The 20,037-nt window shown below is 39.2% G+C and overlaps 1 protein-coding gene and 1 long non-coding RNA gene across 2 annotated transcripts in view; one reads left to right on the top strand and one right to left on the bottom strand.

The window, feature by feature from the left end:
* Positions 1–20,037, top strand: part of ARHGAP6 (Rho GTPase activating protein 6) — a 285,984-nt gene that overhangs the window by 153,272 nt on the left and 112,675 nt on the right. Inside the window, exon 2 of the mRNA XM_058441606.1 lies at positions 13,854–14,013. Coding sequence (XP_058297589.1) covers positions 13,854–14,013 — 160 coding nt within the window. The remainder of the gene's footprint in view (positions 1–13,853; positions 14,014–20,037) is intronic.
* LOC131383918 (uncharacterized) overlaps positions 16,109–20,037 on the bottom strand; it is a 28,255-nt gene continuing 24,326 nt past the window's right edge. Inside the window, exon 3 of the long non-coding RNA XR_009214321.1 lies at positions 16,109–16,232. This is a non-coding gene — a long non-coding RNA (uncharacterized LOC131383918). The remainder of the gene's footprint in view (positions 16,233–20,037) is intronic.

Below are 20,037 nucleotides of genomic sequence, written 5' to 3'. Positions count from 1 at the left end.
CCTTCATGAGCAGTCAGTGTTTTCCTCACTGTGCGCCATCCATTTCTGTGCCTCCATCACTTCCTCTATAAAATGAAATTGTTGGAGGCAGCGAATACATGGCACACATAAAGTGCTTAGCACCTAATACATGCTCAGTAAACTTCTACTGTTGTTATTCACTATTATGTAGTGGCTATTTGATTTTATTCCATCTAAGTAAAAGCACACGGCACTGGATACCAGGCTAAGGAATTTGGACTTTGTCCTGGAGCTGACGAGCAGACATCAAAGTGTTTTAGGCAAAAGAGTGCTGTAATCAGAAATGTGTTCACTCAAAAAGTTTGACAGTGATTCTATATTTTTGCCTTAAATGTGCAAAATATCACCAGTGATATAAACAGAAATAATCCAGAATAAGAGCCAAGAAGAAGGTAGAATGAATGCTTAATGGCATCGATTCTTAGGCTATAAATTGCTTCTTGTTATGCTTAGATATGGAGGGTTAAATGGGAAAAAAATGACCATTGTGCTCTCAGCATTTTTTGTGATTAGCAAAACTCTTCCACAGATGGAACATTTTAATTGCTTCCTGATATTTATTTCCAAGTCTCTTTCGGTGACTCTTTGGTCTCTTATTGGTTTTACTTAAAAAGTTGTTATTTAAATCTTAAAAAGGATTCCTTATCTTTATGTTTTGTTTTTCTGGTTGGAATGCATTTTCCAAAGAATACCAAATATACACACCTTCTCCATTATTCCTGCACTTCCTCTTAAGGCCTGCCTTGCTTCCACTCTTAAAACAGACTAGGAATTTCACAAGATGTTGTCTCTCGAGATTATTTGGGATTATTCAGTTAGTCACCTTCTTATGAAACATTTATTGACCTGACAGTGTATGTCTCCATCAAATAATTGATTTGACAGACCACTCTAGTCTTAGGTAATCATTCTTGTTTCATCACTGTCTCTTCCTCATTAGATACTTATAACACAGCTCCTACTAGTACTAACTCTGAACTGTGGCTTCGTCTTCCAGTTAATTTGTAAGCTCATAGTGGTTGGGATGACAGCCGCATTACTTATGAGCTGTGAATCTTTGAGCAAGTCACTTAACTCCTCTGAGCTTCTGTTTCCTCATCTGTAATATGAGGATAATAATGTAACCTACTGCTAAGAATTATTTTGATGGTTAGATAAGTCAGTGCCCATAAAACGCCTAAAACAATGCCTGACACTTAGTAAGTGCTCGGTCAGAACTACATGTTGCTGTCATCTATTTATAAACTAAAGGATCATTTGCCTAATAATAAAAAATGAATTGCACATTTATCAATTTCATGTGAAATAATATATTAAGATACTAGATATATTGATATTAAGATATTAGATATCTTTAAATGAGGATGTAACTTCCATTGATGAGTAACCCGTGTGAGCCATATTGACTGTCTACTGGAATAATGCTATTTTCAACATCAGAGTTTTTGGGATAGTGGTGGTGGAGGTATGTGCAGTAACAGGTAGATTTTACTCTGAATCTCTGTTTAAGTTTAATCATTCTAGTAAAGAAAACCACCTGGAATATTTTACTGCTTTAAAATTCCTTCCTTAGCAGCAGCAGCAGCAGAGGCTATGTGTGGCTTACATGACTAGCTTCACAGAATCCTAGTAAAAGCATACCGAGTCCTGAATTTTGAATCAGTAAGATCTTCCATGAAATCATTTCCCAGTTTGTCAATTATAATCACAGTGATTCTTTTGTTGGAATTCACTTGAGACCCATGAGAGAACTATAACTTCCTATTGACTGGGAAACAAAGATGTCTTTTCGAGTTGTATTTGGTTCAGCGCCATGTGGAATACATAGAGATCAAGGTAATTCACGATTGGAATTAATCTTCCCTTTTCCCTCTGCTCTTCATGGATGCCACCCCCAACCCCCACCCCAACCTGAACCCTCTTAGACGTGGCCATGTGGGTATATTCACTCTGACCTCCACACCCTCTGTTCAGGAAATGAACAACTTCTCAAGGACTGCTGTCCCACAAAGAGGATAAAATACAGAGCATGTGTTATGCTTCAGTGTGAAAGAGAATGAAAACTTTTGCTTTTTAGTGTGTGTGGCTAGTGTTAGAAAAATGGAGTCAGTAGTTTTAAAATATAGTTTAAGAACTGAGAATTTGTCCTAAACAAAGAAGGCATCCTATGTGCTTTATCTTGCTCTCAGGGGTTTCACCAGTGGCTTCCAACATTCTTTGGTTGATTCCTAATAAGGACAGTTTGCACAGTTACAATCCAATTACCGTTTGTAGATCCCTGTGGAAAAGAGGATTTTTTTTAAGAGGAATCCTTTTCTAATTCGAGTATATTTCTTCAAAATACTCTTATTAAAATAAGAAACAGGAAATCCAGTTTCAATTTCTCTCATTCTTTTTGTCCCTTCCCTCCCCTCTTTCCTCCTCCCGAAGTCTCTCTCTCTCTCTCTCTCACACACACACACACACACACACGCACACACACATACAAACACACGCACTCACTCATTTGTGCACTTACTCAGGGACACAGCCTGCGTCCGTTCTGAAAGGACAGGAACTTCTCAATGATCCGATGAAAAGATCGCATATTTTTGGTCCCAAGATTCACAGTAGCGGAGGTCTCTGGCAACAAAAGGTATCGTGGGAGTCACAGCTATGCCAGCTGGGCCATTTCTCAGACATTCAATATGATCTGCCATTTCAGGATGCATTTTTTACCAAAAAAATAATTTTTTTAAAACAGACTCAACTTCCTACTCCAAGCTTAGTTCAGTTAGATTAGAGAGGACAGCAGAGACGCAGCTGATTATAATTTATGGGTAAGCAATATAAATATCTATACTTACACTTCTTTTTCAGAAAACAATTGTGATAAAATTTTGTGATTCTTTCACATCCATCTTGTGATTTAGGAAGAAAACTGGAATGATCAGTGTCTGAGATGTGTGACAGCTAAAAACTGTCTGTGTCAATATGGATTTATGAGAACCTTATTTTTAGATTAATGATGTTGCAGCAGCTTGAAATGAGCAAACTCAAGCAGAAAGGATTGTGTCGTGATTAACAGAACAGCATAATTGGGCTGATTTCTGTAAAAGATTCGGGCACAGGCTGTTTTGAAGTCTGAAAGGGTAAAGTGGTTTATCTTTCCCTCTTAACTTCTTGAATATGGGTGCAACATTTTAGTTGCTGTGGCTGTGATAAATATGGGTTTAGGGGAATAGCTTGGATATTATATAAGGCTAATAATAAATCTGATGTGCTTGTGCTGTCTTTTACAAAAGAGGAAACTTTAAGCCTCTGAATTTTTAAACACTGTCTGGCTTTCATTATTATAAGGGTATGTCTCATAATGAAAGGGCTTGGTGGTGGAAAGAGGGGAACATGACCCTGATGTCCCAGATCCCATCATGCCACTGCAGCTGCTTCGCTCATTTGTAAAGTTAGAGGTTTGGATTGGTTTATCATGAAATGTTATGAAATACATATAGTGGTTATGAGTCTAAATTCCAGAATCTAAAGCCTGGCTTCAAATCCTAACTCTGCCACTTAATTGGTGTGTGCTCTTGGCAAGTTACTTAAGTTCTGTGCCTCAGTTTCTTCATCTGAAATATGGGAATAATGATGGTAACATAGTCCTTAGGTTGTTGTAAGAATTAAATGAGATAATATAAATAAAAGGCTTAGAACAGTAACTAGCAGAGAGTGGACCATCTATAAATGTGAGCAGTATCTTCAAGGTCTAATCTATCTCTGGAGGTCGTTCTAATTTCAGTGAACTAAATTTAATTAGAGAAAGACAAGTAGAGCCATCAGCTGCTGGCCCTGTCATTAAGAAATTTCTAATTCATGCCAGTGTTTCCATTTTTTGCAACCCCGAGATTTGTGCAGGCCGTCTTACCTTCCTCCCATCCAAGACTCGAGAGAAGCTTAGAACTGAGAATTAAATTGATGGCCATTAGAAAAGTCCACAATTCAACTGGGACTACACAGAAATGAAATTGACCTTTTGCTCTGACGTTTTTGCCCTTGAGGACTTCCAGTATGTCCCCTTTATGCTAACCACTGGAAAGGTTCTTTCCACTGGAAACAAGATGTAAGTGGCATTTGTTTTTTTAGATGGTGTCAGCCCAGCCCTGGGTTTGACAATGTTCATTTCTACTTCTTTAGTTTATCAGTAACCCAGGTGAACAGGCCATTTGCAGATAACCACTTCTATTTCATGCTAGCATTTGCATATTTTCTAATATGCTAAATTATTGTTATGTTGTGTGATTTTTTTTTTACAGGCTCTCTGGGATGTTTCTCAGAGACAAAATCTTAGGAGAGGAGGAAAATGGTGATGGCAAAAGGCAGATCCTAATCATAGATGTGCCTTTACTTTTACTTTTAGTCCAGTCCGGGGCTCAGCAAACTTTTTCCATAAAGGGCCAGATGGTTAATGGCCCTTTACGGAAGGGCAGCTTCATGGACTGTGCAGTCTCTGTTGCAACAACTCAACTCTGCAACTGTGGCCTGTAGGCTGCCATAGACAATAACAATGGATGAGTGTGGCTGTGGTTTTCATAAATCAATAAAACTTGATTTATGAAAATAATCAGTAGGCAGTACTTGGCTCCCCGGCTAGTCAGCTTGTATCAGCAAAATCACTATCATCATCCCCATTTCATAGATGAGGAAAATGGGGCATGGGGAGTGTAAGTAGCTTGCTAAAAAGCCACATGGCTGGCTAGTAAGTGGCAAAACTGGGACTCAAACTCAGGCAGCCCAGCTTGCCACCCCTTGCTTTTAGCCACCATGCTATGCTATACCTATGTCAACCATTCTCTGCCTGGGCTGCTGGGCTCCCGAAACCTGCCTGGCTCATTCCCTCACCTCCTTAAGGGTTGGTGCAAAAATCATGTTCTCTGTAAGGCTGTCCTGGTAGCTCACGCAGCACTCCTATTCCCCTCACCCTGTGCTACCTCCTTCTCTACCTCTTATCACCTTGTAAAACTTGCTGTGTAATTCAGCACACATTTCTTAAGAGTTTTTGGTGTCTCTAATACTTCCAAGTTAAGATGCTGTGTTAGGTCCTTCTTGTATCACCATAAAAATACCTGAGACTGGGTAATTTATAAAGAAAGGAAAAGAGGTTTAATTGGTTCACAGTTCTGCAGGCTATACAGGAAGCATGGTGGTGTCATCTGCTCAGCTTCTAGTAATGCCCTTGGGTAACTTTTACTCAGGATGGAAGGCAACGGGGAGCCAGCCTGTCACATGGTAAGAGCAGAAGCAAGAGAGAGAGGGAAGAAGTGCCACGCCCTTTTAAACAACCATATCTCACATGAACTCAGAGCAAGAATTCACTATTGCAAGGACAGCACCAAGACATTCATGAGGGATCCACCCTCACGATGCAAACACCTCCCACCAGGCCCCACCTCCAACATTAGTGATTATATTTCAACATGAGATTTGGAGGGGACAAACATCCAAACCACATCAGATGGTGATGCAAATTTAGAGTGGTGATGATTAATATTAATTATAACTTAAATGTCCATTTATTCAGGTCTTGTGGGAGCTTATAAGCCTTCCACAAGAAATTCGTTTGTATTGTCTGATATTATCCCTACAAACTGAGAGTTAAGTCTTGTTCTTTTCTCCGTCTTATTAATGAGAAAACCGATGATCAGAGATTTTCTGAATCTTACCAAAGAACTGCCATCTATTTGAATCCAAGTCTTCACCACCATACCAGTGAGACTCAACCTTTATTATGCAAAAAGTAAGACTCATCTGGGGATGCTGCTTTATAATGGAGGTGCTTGGGACCTATTCCTTGTGACTCTAATTCTCTAAATCTACCTTAGAGCCGAAGGAACCTACATGTTTAACAATGATCATCTGCCCAGGTGATTCCGATGCCTTGGGTCCACAAACCACATTTTGAACAGCCCTGCCTCACCCCTTGTTTGGCCCTGGGGAGTTTACAGTTGGATGAGATTAAAGAGATGCTGCAATTAGAGACTAGCCCCAAGGATGTAAGAAAACAATGTGGTGTAGAACAAAACCAAAATTATTTCAATCAATTTTATTTCATAGGAAAATCAAGGCTGTTTGTAAAGATGCAACTTAGCTCAAAAGAATGACTTTCTGAATAAAGCGTAGATATTAGATTGTTAGGGTTTTAGTTTGTCTTTTGCTTCTTTTTTTCTAAACGTAGAGACATATACTTCTCGTGGGAAGGAAATCTCTTTAGTTAACACTTTTGGTGAGTTGTTCTCCAGTTAATCAAGACACTATTGTTTTCAAACTTTTTTTGGTTTGCTTCTTTTCATTAGGCTTGTAGTGTTTGTATTTATTAATACTACCTTAAAATAAGCCCTATGATTCTGTTTATGTGTATAATATGTAGAAAAATACATGTAAAATACACATAGTAATGCATGATATATATACGAATATATAGTGCATATTTTTTTATGATAAACTATATAAATAATTGTTAATATTTCCCAGCACCATCATTTTAAGGAGATTATATGTAATCTGGGCTTAACAGCAGACTTATTTATGCTAAACCAAGGTTTCTCAACCTCTGCACTGTAGACATGTTGATCCAGATAGTTGTTGATTTTGGGCAGTAGTCCTGTGCATTATAAGGTGCTTAGCAGCATCCCTAGCCTCTGTCTTCTAGCTGCCACTATCAAACGCTGCCCCAGTTATAACAACCAAAAATGTCTCCAGACATTGCTAAATGCTCACCGGGGGCAACATTACCCCACCAAGGACCATTTTATCATATTGCTGCCCTTTATTAATGCTGTTACATAGTACCCTAGAATAGAAAGATATTTTTACAACTGCCAAGGTCTTTAGTCTATCCAGAGACATTGGGTGAATTTCAATTTCATCTACGTTTATAAAATCTAAACAAATTTGAAATCATCCATTTTCAATCCTTAAAAAAATTCCGTGATGACCACTCAAAAGACTAGATTCAGAAAGCCTTCAAATGAGTCATTCATTTAGAAGATAAACAGTCACCAAAGAAAAATGCTGGTCTGGACCATGCACGTGAGCCTTGAGAAACCGCCAGAAACATATTCTAGACTGTGCTGGTAGGGTTTGGTGCCCTTCCTGGGTGCTTGTTTATCACTTTATGGTCCATGCCATGAGAGTCAAAGGGAGACTATGACCTTTGTGTTCATGTCTTACTGCTCCTATGAAGTCTGATGGATGGGTATAGGTATCACGGATTAACTCTTCCCCACATCACTTATTATCACATTTATTTTCTCCCCTCATGTACTGGCGTGGGTTTTTCTTGGCTTATCAACAGGCTATTTCAAAAGACTGTCTCTTAATGGTTTATTCGAATCCAGAATACAGGTTCCCACATACATACAACATTGTATGGGTTGGTTAGGTTTCCAATTTATTTAACTCATGATGTGCCTGGTTCATTAGTCCCTAGATTGACAAATATTTATTCAGTGGCTGTTAAGTGCCAGGTACTGCCTTAGATACCGAGAACATCAAAATGAATAAGCCAGACAAGGGTCTTGCCCTCCTGAATCTAGCTGTTATATATGGCTGATAATGCAAGGCCCTAGGACTGGGTTCCTGGAACATGGCTGTAGATGCTACATAAATATGTGTAGGGCACTAAATGACCCTAATCTCTATATCAGGGGTTGGCAAACAATAGCCAGTGGGCCAAAAGCAGCCTGATGCCCATTTTTGTATGACTTGCAAGCTAAGAATTATGTTTACATTTCTAAATAGTTGAAAAAATTTTGAAGGAAGGATATTTTGTACACGTAAAATTATATTGAGCCTTGAATTTTCATGTCATAGATAAAATTTTTGGAATTTTTGTTTATTTAGGGTCTATGGCTGTTTTCGCCCTACGATGGCAAAAGTTGAGTAATTGTGGCAGAGACCATAAGACCCACAGAGCGTAAAGTATTTACTATATGTAATTTTCTATAATTCTATTTTATGGGAAAAGTGATTTCAGAATTCCAGTCTTGGGACCTCTCCAGCACAGATCATTGGTGGTGGTACCTGTAGTATGAAGCAGCACCTTAGCATCAGGTAGCAGGGAGATAAGAATCTGATGGAAGGTCAAAACCTACTTTTTTAAGTGTCTGGGAGCATGCCCTTCACCCCACCAACTTCCTTTTCTAATGCTCCCCCCTACACTTGGATTCATTTCCTATTGCTGCCATAACAAATTATCACAAGCTTACAACACAAACTTAATATTTTACAGTTCTGGAGGTCATAAGTCTGATGTGGGCCTCACTGGGCTAAAATCAAAGGCCATGTTCCTTCTGGAGGCTCCAGGAGAGAATCCGTGGCTTTTCCTGCACTAGAAGCTGTGTGCATTTCTTGTCTTGTGGCTCCTTTTTCCATCTGTAAAGCTAGCAGCCAAGCTCTTTCAAATCTTTCTCCCTCCCACCTCTGCTTCCATTATCACATTTTTGTCTCGCCTCTGCCTCTACCTCTCTCCTTGTGATGACATTGGACCCATCTGGATAATTCAGAATAATCTCCCCATCTCAATAATCTGAAATTAATAGCATCTGCAAAGTCCCTTTTACCATGTAAAATAACATACAGGTTCCTGGGATTCAGGTATGGACATCTTTAGGGGAGACATTATTCTACCAACCACACCTTCCACTTGATTACGCCTTACTGTACTTCTCTCGACCGCCACAGAACAAAATGTGGGCAGAGGGGCAACTCACAAGCTTGCAACAACCAGCCAGAATATTGTAGTGGCTAAGAGTAAGAGTGGCTTCTGAGAGTGTCAGGTTCAAGTCAGTTTTTCTGTTGAGTGAAAAAATAAGGATTATGTCATCACTTCATTTGTTTAATAAAAGAAAGCAGGATCATGCTTACTCTCAGTTTCAAAAAGTAACATCCTTACTATTATGACCGTCATAGAAATAGCTTTCTTTCCCTTGGTAGATTTGCATCTCTCTTTGGCAATGGAGGACTTCTTGGATTTTCTAAACTTACTACATAGCACTTATTATAGCCTAACTGAACAATGTGGATGCACACTCAAACTAGAATCTGTTCAAGCCTTGAGCTCAGTGGTTCTCAACCCTGGCTGCGTGGGACAATCATCAGGGAACTTCAGAAAAAAATGGACAAAGAAAATGTGGTACATATACACAATGGAGTATTATTCAGCCATAAAAAAGAATGAGATCCTGTCATTTGCAACAACATGGATGAAACTGGAGATCATTATGCTAAGTGAAGTAAGCCAGGCACAGAAAGACAAACATCGCATGTTCTTACTTATTTGTGGAATCTAAAAATCAAAACAATTGAACTCATGGATGGAGAATAGAAGGATGGTTACCACAGGCTGGGAAGGGCAGGGTGGGGGATTGGGGGAGGTGGGGATAGTTAATGGCTACAAAAAATAATTAGAAATAATGAATAAGACCTACTATTTGATAGCACAACAGGGTGACTATAGTCAACAATAACTGTACATTTTTTAAAGAACTTAAAGAGTGGAATTGGATTATTTGTAATTAAAAGGATAAATGCTTGAGGGGTCGGATACCCCGTTCTCCATGATGATTATTATGCATTGCCTGCCTGTATCAAAACATCTCATGTACCCCATAAATATATAAACCTACTATGAACCCACAGAAATTTAAAAAGTAAAAATAAGGAAACAAAAAATACGGATATTGTCTTGGTCAACTGGGTCTGCCATAACAAAATAACCTCAGATCTTTCTTTTGGTTAACAATTCCAAATATAACAAAGAAGTTTAAAAATCCAAGAAGTTAAGAACCATGGGCTGCAATATATGACGGACTAAAGTAAACTTGAAGCATCGCACTTCACTTTTTATTATGCTAAGTGTAGTCATTTGTAAACAGTTTGAAAAAACATATATTATTTGATTGTGTTGGAACTGTTTTAATTGAGAGAACAAAATCAAAGCTCAAGAAAAATATAAATTGGCCAGGTTCTGTTTTGCCACTTAGTAATATTTTAATTCTGTTTTTTCAAAAGAAAATACCATTTTCACCATGTCCGAAACTGGGTGATCTTCCTTCTCCCCCTGCAAACATAATTCCCTCTGCCATTCCCCATCTTGGTGATTAGTGTTACTATCTGCCCGGTTGCTGAAGCTAGAAACTCAAGAGTCATCCTAGATTACACCTTCTCTTCCCCTCACTGCATCCAGTTTATTCTCCAGCATCTGTGTGGTTCTAAGTTTCTCCTGTGTCTGTTCAAATTGGAAGCAGCATCCTACTTAGCACGGAGTCTTTTCTCATCTCCACATCTTTGACTTGCTCTCCCCTTTAATTCCTTAGGACACTTGTTTCCAGTCATCTTCCCTACATTTGAAATCTGCTCATGTTCCTCTCTAGCTCAAAGTTCCTGAATGACTAGCCGTCATCTATGGAGGAAAACCTAATCTGGTTTGCATTGCCAACAGAGACAGCCCTACAGAATCTGGCCCTGACTTCTGCTTGGCTTCACCTCTTGCCATTTTCCTCCTTCCAGCCTTGTAATTCCCTGAACAAGCCTGTTTTCTCAAACTCATTTGCCTTTGCACCTGCTGCTAAAGTTGCATTGCTACTGGGCGAACCCTGCCCCCTCTTACTCAACTTTCAAGCCTCCATTGAAACACTACCTTCTCTATAAAGCTTTCCTTGATCCTACAGATAGATAACAAAGCCTTGTCTCCTAGGCATTCATTGCATTTATGACTTACTTCTAGTTTCACAATCTCTGTGTTTTATGGATTGTTTGTGTTCTTCCTACCTGAAGGTTAACTCTGAGGTCGAGGACTGTGTTGTCATCTTAATAGTCCCAAGCCTACCACAGAGCTTAGCATCTCATCTGTGCTTATTAAATATTGTTTGAATTAATTAACCAGGTGGACTTAGTAAATAAGAACAAAATGTCCCTTCTAAGAATTACTTTATTTCAGTCATAAGCTATAGTTCACAGGTTGGGAAACTCTAGCCGGCCAGCCAAAACCAGCCTGCTGTTTTTGTAAATAAAGTTTTATTGGAATATGGCCATACTCACTGATTTATAAATTATCTGTGGCTGCTTTCATGCCACCAAGCCAGAGTTGAGTAGGTGTAACAGAGATCACATGGTTCACAAAGCCTGATATATTTCCTATGTGGTCTTTACAGAAAAAGATTGTCAGACTCCTACTACAGATAATTAAGCCCATTGGAGGTCACATCTTTGAATGCTTTTAAAGAATAGGTATGTAATTCTGCTTTGACACTTCAAATAACAATCAGCTCCCTTAGGTACCTAAGCTTGATATCTAAAATTTATAAACTCATCTGGGGACTTTCTATCTGGGAGAAAATAATAATAAAAAATATTCCCCAATAGTGTTCCTTGTAGTTCTCTAAGCTTAGAGGGTGTGAGTGAGGGGTACACCCAAGGACTGAGTCCCCAACCGTAATATCTATATGTCCTATTTTTCCTTAGTCTCGTTATACCAAAAACATAAAAGAAAGAAAAAATTCAAAATACACTGGCCCCAGAAGAATTTTCTTCTGTTCACTGAATGTGACTGCAGCCTCCTCACTTTGACTAGATTTGCTCACTCACTCCTCTCCCCACATCCCCTCCTGCATCACCCTCCCTGAGCTCCTCCTGGGTTCCTGCTAGTCTTCATCATTATCCACTGGATGTAATTCATACATGTCAAGGCAAAGAAACTAAAAGCCATAACTTCTTTAACACTTGCTCAAATTTTGCCTTCTCAGTGAGGTCTTTCCTGGCTGCTGTCTCTAAAACTGCAAATTCCTTTCTTCTACTTCCCCTTTGCCTTTTTCTCCTCCCTAGCAGTTATTATTTCACACACCATTCCTTTTACTTACCCTGTTCATTTTCTGCCCCTACCAGAGTATAATATATTCATGTATTAAATGAATGAATGAAATCCCAGATAAAGAGGGAAAATATCAAAGAATTAACATCGTGCCATTCACTTTTGGAATGAATACACTAGGCAGGAATTTGCCATCAGTGTGGAACAAAGTGCTATGGTACTTTGTTGCTGGGACCAGTCTTTCTGTCTCCCTTCTTTAAGGTGAGTGACTTTTTTTTTTTTTTTTTTTTTTTTTTTTTAAGACAGAGTTTTGCTCTTGTTGCCCAGGCTGGAATGCAGTGGCGTGATCTTGGCTCACTGCCACCTCCCCATCCCAGGTTCAAGCGATTCTCCTGCCTCGGCCTCCCAAGTAGCTGGGACTACAGGCGTACGCCACCATGCCTGGCTAATTTTGTATTTTTAGTAGAGACGGGCTTTTGCCATGTTGGCCAGGCTGGTTTTGAACTGCTGACCTCAGGTGATTCACCCACCTCGGCCTCCCAAAGTGCTGGGATTACAGGTGTGAGCCACCATGCCCAGGCCAGTGACTTCTTTAAGATGGTGAAGTCTTATGGGATTCTGTAAGTGTTCCCTTTATTGCAATGAGTCCCTGCGTGGGCCAGCACCTCTCCTTCCCTGATAGAACTTTTCTTTCTTGATCATTGAGCAACAGTAGCTGCCCCCTCAAATCTGTTGCAGCATGTCTGATATATGAGATTCACAGGAAGTCTTCTTCAGTAAGGAGACACTGGGTTTCAGAGGATTGTAAAGTACTTTTTCTTTGGACATCACTTTCTCACTGTCTGCATTGAAGGTGGAGCCATTCACCCTCAGTGGGCTGCAAGGGTGTGCATGTGTACACATGAGTACACTTTTAGGATTGTGGGAATCTTTGCTTTGACTCTTTGATGTGGAGTATTTTAGCATCAAATGTCTCTATAAATACTGAACATCTTCCTATTGATCATATCTCTAAGCTTATTGTGTTCACAATAACTCATGAGAGTGCTATAAATAGAACCTCAGTGGTTACAATATTAGCATAGAGTTTAGAGCCCTACATTCTTAGCTTGAGTCCTCATTCCAAATCTTACAAGTTTTATGATTTGGGGAGAATTACTTAACCTCTTCAAGCCTCAGTTTCATCATCTATATTACATTACTATATGTATAGATACTATATGTTACTATACTGTTCATATAATATACCATAAGTATAAACTTTACTATTATAATATATTATCATATATTATACTAGATTCTATTATTAAATTTTACATGAGATAGGTAAAAAATGTTAACCACTTCATAAGGTTGTTAGAGGGATTAACTAAAAAGCCCTTGGCTATGGTTAACAGTAATATATAATCTCAAATAGCTAGAAGGAGGATATTGAATGTTAGCAACCAAAGAAATAATAAATGTTTGAGATTAGTTACTAATTATTAGAAATATATATCTAATAATCATATGTATAGAAATATCACCATGTGCCCCATGAATATGTACCATTTTTATTTGCCAATTTTAAAAAATGCCCTTGGTGCAGCCGCTGGCACACGGTAGGCTCTCCATACACACTCATCCCCCTGTATCTGATGTATGTGTTGGCAATTAGCAGCAGCACAGTATTTCACAAAAGTTAGAAGTTCCCATGTGTTCCCATAAAAAGGAGGAAGTAGGACCCTCGCAGTATCTTTCTACATAGTTTCCTTAGGCCTATATGCATAATGAGATGAGATCATGTGACCCAGCAGATACTTGAGATTTTGACATTTGCAACTAACTGAGAAAATCCACAGTGAACTAAAAGACGATTTGACTTTGGGAATCGAGACCCAATTTTGGAACAAAAAAGTGGTTTGCTTGACGTTATTACTAAGAGAGGATGAGATTTGTGAGAGGTAGGTGAACTCTGTAACTCTTGATTTTTTTTTTCTTTGGCCTACAGGGTGATTTCACCTGGAACAGCATGTCAGGCCGCAGTGTACGGCTGAGATCAGTCCCCATCCAGAGCCTCTCAGAGCTGGAGAGGGCCCGGCTGCAGGAAGTGGCTTTTTATCAGTTGCAACAGGACTGTGACCTGAGCTGTCAGATCACCATTCCCAAAGGTAAGGCCTCTTCTGCCTTTCTGCCGGGGAACACTGCAAGTCAAATATTGGCTCTGCCAAAGCCATGAGCTGTGAACTCTTCTCACACCTAATATTCACACAGGAAGGAAACTACAGCTTCTTGGTTGTTGGCTGGCATTAGTGTCCATTTGAAGGACATGTTCAAGAGGGACAATTTGCATGTCAGGTAATACATCTATTTAAAGGGAAGGTCAACTTGGAGCATTACAAAGGAAAGCTGTGTGTATATCAACAGTCTATATGGACTCTGAACAACCAATTAAAAATAATTTTCAGGAAAGTCATCTTAAAGGGTCAGAAGAAAAGCTGTGTCTATCTCAGTTTGGTTTCAAAATAACCCATTTGAAAAGAATGCCTTAACACTCTGTTAAACTTGTCGTTTCACCCTCTGCCAACTCAAAATCAGGGATTTTACCGAACTTAACTCCTTTTAAGCCAGTTTTCCAGCTGCTGTGTTTGTTCTATGTTGCACTGGAGCCAGTGCACACCTGATTGGCTGATGTTTGTTTTTTAAACAGATCCTGATTCCAGTAAAGATGAGACACATGTACTTGAATTCCTTGAATCCATAAAACTTTGTCTCTGTATGTTTACTATTGTCTATAAAGGCACTTTTTTTTTTTTTTTTTTTTTTTGAGCTGGAGTCTCGCTCTGTTGCCAGGTTGGAGTGCAGTGGCACAACCTCGGCTCACTGCAACCTCCACCTCCTGGGTTCAAGTGATTCTCCTACCTCAGCCTCCTGAGTAGCTGGGATTATAGGTGCACACCACCACGCCCAGGTAATTTTTGTATTTTTAGTAGAGACAGGGTTTCACCATGTTAGCCAGGATGGTCTCAATCCCTTGACCTTGTGATCTGCCTGCCTCAGCCTCCCAAAGTGCTGTGCTGGGATTACAGGCGAGGGCCACTGTGCCTGGCCTATAAAGGCACTTTTTAATTTGTATTAGTATGTAGCAGACAGCGACTTTGAGGCAGAATGAAAAACTATGATATTATACACATAGAGTAAATCTGCCATGAAAAGCAACATTGGGCAGTGTGCCTGAAACTTAAAGGAAAGCAGAAGAGGGATAGGAAGCTTCTAGAAGCTAGAATATTTCCACGGAGGATTTTGGTATCTGCAAAACTTCTCTTCTACTTTGTTTTCTTTTGGAGGAGGTTGAGGGGATGCTTCATGAATATTTATTCATAAATAGTTCATATATATATATATATATACACAACATATGTGCATATATATGTATACACATATACACACAAATATTTGGTTCTCAAGCAGGATTGATTTTGCTCCCCATGCCCTGGGGACATCTGGCAATGTCGGGATATACTTTTGGTTGTTGCAGCTTAGGTGATGGATGCTCCTAGCGTCTAGTGGGTAAAGGCTGAGGATGCTGCCCAACACCCTATAATAAATAGGACAGCCCCCTGCAACAAAAATTATCAGGCCCCATGTGCTGAAGTTGACCTACCTTGCTGTACACACATACGTTCACATTCTGTCACCCACAGTGCCAGTGGTGGAGTTCTCTTGGCTCAGCTGTGGCCAACAGAAAGAATGCTGGCTTGGAGGTCTAAAGACTAGGACTTGTGAACTCATCCTGTCACTCCTCACACACGTGAGCTTGGGCGACTTGCCTCTGCAGTAGGAAGCTTAGTTCTTTGACCAGAAAGAGTAGCACAAAAACACCGACCAGAGTTTTTCTTTGGATAGTGAGTCTTAGGGCCACGTGTTTTCTTGAAGCAAAACCTGAGACTCCATTGGAGGTCATGACAGAGTTCAGAAGAGAGAGATAGGCAAGGCCAGTGGGCTGACAAGACATGCATATTTCACTGGCATATGCCTTGCACCGTTGGCTTTCTTGTCACGGTTTGTTCACTACCACAACCACAGCATGTTGTTTCTAAGAGGAAATCCCCACCCTGTTTTATTTTTTCATGCTAATCTCACACATAGAGACCCTCAGCTCAAATAAGAAGAAAATCACTTAGGCAATTGTGAAAAATGCATACTAGTGACTGTCAGGCCATGTCGCTCTTATCCTTAAGAAAGGCCCTCCTGCCTTACCTGCTATTGGTTTGGTTGTAGGTGGAGATGAGGCCTGTTCTCCCTCCAACATAACTCACAAAGTGGCCCACGTGGGGCCCGGGCCAAGAGTTTTGTCTCCCTTTAATCAGCACAGACATTCTTTTCATTCCTAAGGAAAAAAAATGGCAATATTGTTAGCAAACTTAATTTGTAGTGAAGGGAATGATGACTTTGAAAAGTTTTTGAAACTTGGTTTGAATGCATATCAGATAAGATATCAGGGAACAGACACTCTCTGTGGCTTTGTTTTTAAATCCAGTTGATTTTTCTCTTTGTTCCTGCTTTTTAAAGAGTCCACTAAACAAATAACCTTTACCAAAAACAATTTTATAAAACTTCTCTACTAGAGGCTCTGTCTCCATTGATTATTTCTGAGGCTGTGTGGTTATCCGCACATCCAGAGAAAGATTTGTGCTATCGAAATGTTTGAAGATATTCCTAGGCCACAGCAGTTATTTTCATATTTTCTGTTAAAATAGGAACTAATGATTTACAAATAATTTTCTCATGTATAGAGGAGAGAGGGAATTGTGTGGCTGGTGAAAGAAACAGGCATCACATGAGGGTTTCTGAAGCTACTGAATTGGGCATATGAATATAGACATCAAATATTTACTGAGATCCTTGGAACGTGTGGCTGGTGGCAAGCTTTATGACAGTAGCTTTGGTCTAAATGTGGCCACTTGATCCCCATGCAAACCTTCAAATGGAGGTTCTAAACAGGGTCAGATTCACTGTGTGAATAATTTTCACAGGAAAATAAATACTATAGCCAGGACCTAAAGCCTAACGAAATGATGTCAAGCCTAATAGGATATAATGAAAATCATGATACAATGAAAATGGACACATAGTCAAGCTCACATTTCTGTTCTCTGTCACATTAGGATGATCATAGGGATTTATTTGTGGTTATCTATGGTTATCTATTTGCAGAACCCTCTCCTGTGAGTCTGGTGCTTCCAGGGTTCAAATGAATGCTATTATAACATAATCATCAGCTGCCAGAATTTACCAGAGAGAGGAAAGAATTGAGGATGGGGGAGTTGCGAAATTACTGGGTGATTTCCTAGAGTAGACCACAAGGGTGGGATCCAGAGTACAGGGGGAGGGTTTGACCTTCTTTTACACTATTATGATAGATGGGCATTAGTTGTGTGGACACTGATGCAAGTGAGTTAGAAGATGGTGGGAGAGCACTTGGGATTTTACTCCAGATTGCTTCTCAGCATTCATCAAAATAAGAAGCAATTTAATCCACTAGGAGTGAGGATGGAGAAGAGGTCCTGGAGGTTTGAGGAAAGAGGAGAGGAGTGGAAGAGAGGGCAGCTAATGGGCCAGCAATGTCACAGGATTGGAGGACAGGCCAAAAGGTCCGTTTGAGGTTAATAGCTGGGAATTTTAAATGAAAAATAAACATCCTGGTAGCTAAACACTGTCAAGCTAAATACACCATTTTGGACTTTTAATTCCCCAGCCTTAGTTAATCCAAATATCCTCTTTCGAGTTAGGATTTTTCTGGTTCAATTCAATGAAGGTGAAGAGGGACATGGCAGTTGAGAATATGTCTGTAGTAGGCAAAATAATGGACCCCCAATGATGGCCACATCCATATCCCTGGAACTTGTGAATATTATACCTCACAGGCCAAAAGGAACTTTGCAAATGTGATGAGTTAAGGTCCTTGAGATAGGGAGATTATCCTGGATTGTCTAGGTGGGCTCAAACTAATCACGTGGGTACTTTAAAGTGCAGAAATTCTCCCAGCTGTAATCAGGGAGAGATGTGACTATGGAAGTATGGTCAGAGAGATGCAATGTTGCCGGCTTCAAAGATGGAGAAAGGGGCCATGAGCCAAGGAATGCAGATGGCCTCTACAAGCTAGAAAAGTCAAAGGGACAAATTCTTCCCAAGGGGCCTCTAGAAAGGAACAAAGCTCTGCTGACACCTCAATTTTAGCCCAGCGACACCCATTTCAGATTTCTGGCCTCCAGAACTTTAAGATGATAAATTTGAGTTAAGACACTAAGTCTTTGGTCATTAGTTATAATAGCACTAGGAAGCTAATACAGGATCCAAGGGAATGATTCTAATCCCACAACACAGAGCCTAAATTGGATAAGAAAGGAAATTAGGAAGTAATTCAATAATACAAAGATGTAAATTATGTCATTAATTATCTATAAGCTGAATGTGATTCCAAAATAAAGTACCAACAGAATTTTTCTTTTTGATAATTTTACTAAATTAATCTAAACATCATCTGGGAAAATAATTAAGTGAAGGTAGTCAGGGGAAATCTGATAAAGAGATAAAATGGAGATTAACCCTGTCCATTTATTAAAATATGTCACAAAACTGAAGAATTTAAAATGAACCAAAATACATATGAAAATTTATTACATGATAAATATGGTATTTTTGTAGAGGGAAAAAGATGGGTTATTATTGTATTTGAGATAATGAGACAATCATCATGATATGGAAGAAAGATTTAAAGATTAAAAAATGAAACTATAAATGATGCACCAGAAGAAAACATAGGTGGATATATATATTTTTTACACTAGGGAAGTCCTCCCAGAAAACATAAAGAGAGGAACAAGTTTCACTATACTTAAAAAAAATAGAATTATCTCTGACAGATAAGCAAATAAATAAACTTTATAGCACATTTGACAAACTAAAGGGTAACTTCTCTATTACATAAAACTTTATTACAAATTAATATAAAAAGAAAATCTAAAATATAGACAAATTACAGGTGGCTCACAGAAAAATACAAGTGGTATAAATAGATTTGAAAAGATGCTCACCCTCACATTCATTAAAGAAATGCAACCTAAACACCAAGGAGATTTTTTTTTTTCTCTCAGAATGGCATGGCTCCAAAAGTTGGATGATACACTTTATGGGGAAACAAACACTCTCATACACTGTTGGTAGAGGTGGAAATTGTTGCAACAAGGTGCAAGGCAATTTGGCAACATTTGTCTAAATTGTATTTGTTTATTTATTATTTCCATGGTTTTTTAGGAACAGGTGGTATTTGGCTACACGAATAAGTTCTTTAGTGGTGACTTGTGAGATTTTGGTGCATCCATCACCCAAGCAGTATACACTGAACACAATTTGTAGTTTTTTATCCCTCACCCCTTTCCCACCCTTTCCCCCTGAGTCCCCGAAGTCTATTGTGTCATTCTTATGCCTTTGCACCCTCATAGTTTAGCTCCCACCTATTAGTAAGTACATACGATCTCTAGTTTTCCATTCTTGAGTTACTTCACTTAGAATAATAGTCTCCAATCCCATCCAGGTCGCTGTTAATGCCATTAATTCATTCCTTCTTATGGCTGAGTAGTATTCCATCATACATATATATATACCACAGTTTCTATATCCACTCATTGATTGATGGGCATTTGGGCTGGTTCCACATTTTTGCAATTGCGAATTGTGTGGCTATAAACGTGTGTGTGCAAGTATCTTTTCCGTATAATGACTTCTTTTCCTCTGGGTAGATGCCCAGTAGTGAGATTGCTGGGTCAAATGGAAGTTCTACTTTTAGTTCTTTAAGGACTCTCCACACTGTTTTCTATAGCAGCTGTTCTAGTTTACATTCCCACCGGCACTGTAGAAGTGCCCCCTGTTCACCACATCCACACCAACATCTATTATTTTTTGATTTTTTGATTATGGACATTCTTGCAGGAGTAAGGTGGTATCACATTGTGGTTTTGATTTGCATTTCCCTGATCATTAGTGATGTTGAGCATTTTTTATATGTTTGTTGTCCATTTGTATATCTGCTTTTGAGAATTGTCTATTTGTGTCCTTAGCCCACTTTTTGATGGGATTGTTTGTTTTTTTCTTGCTAATTTGTTTGAGTTTGTTGTAGATTCTGTATATTAGTA

Source organism: Hylobates moloch, unplaced genomic scaffold (genome assembly GCF_009828535.3).
Source record: "Hylobates moloch isolate HMO894 unplaced genomic scaffold, HMol_V3 SCAFFOLD_7, whole genome shotgun sequence".
Lineage (NCBI taxonomy): Eukaryota > Metazoa > Chordata > Mammalia > Primates > Hylobatidae > Hylobates > Hylobates moloch.
Note: the sequence above shows the minus strand (reverse complement) of the source record. Positions and strands in the feature narration are given on the sequence as shown.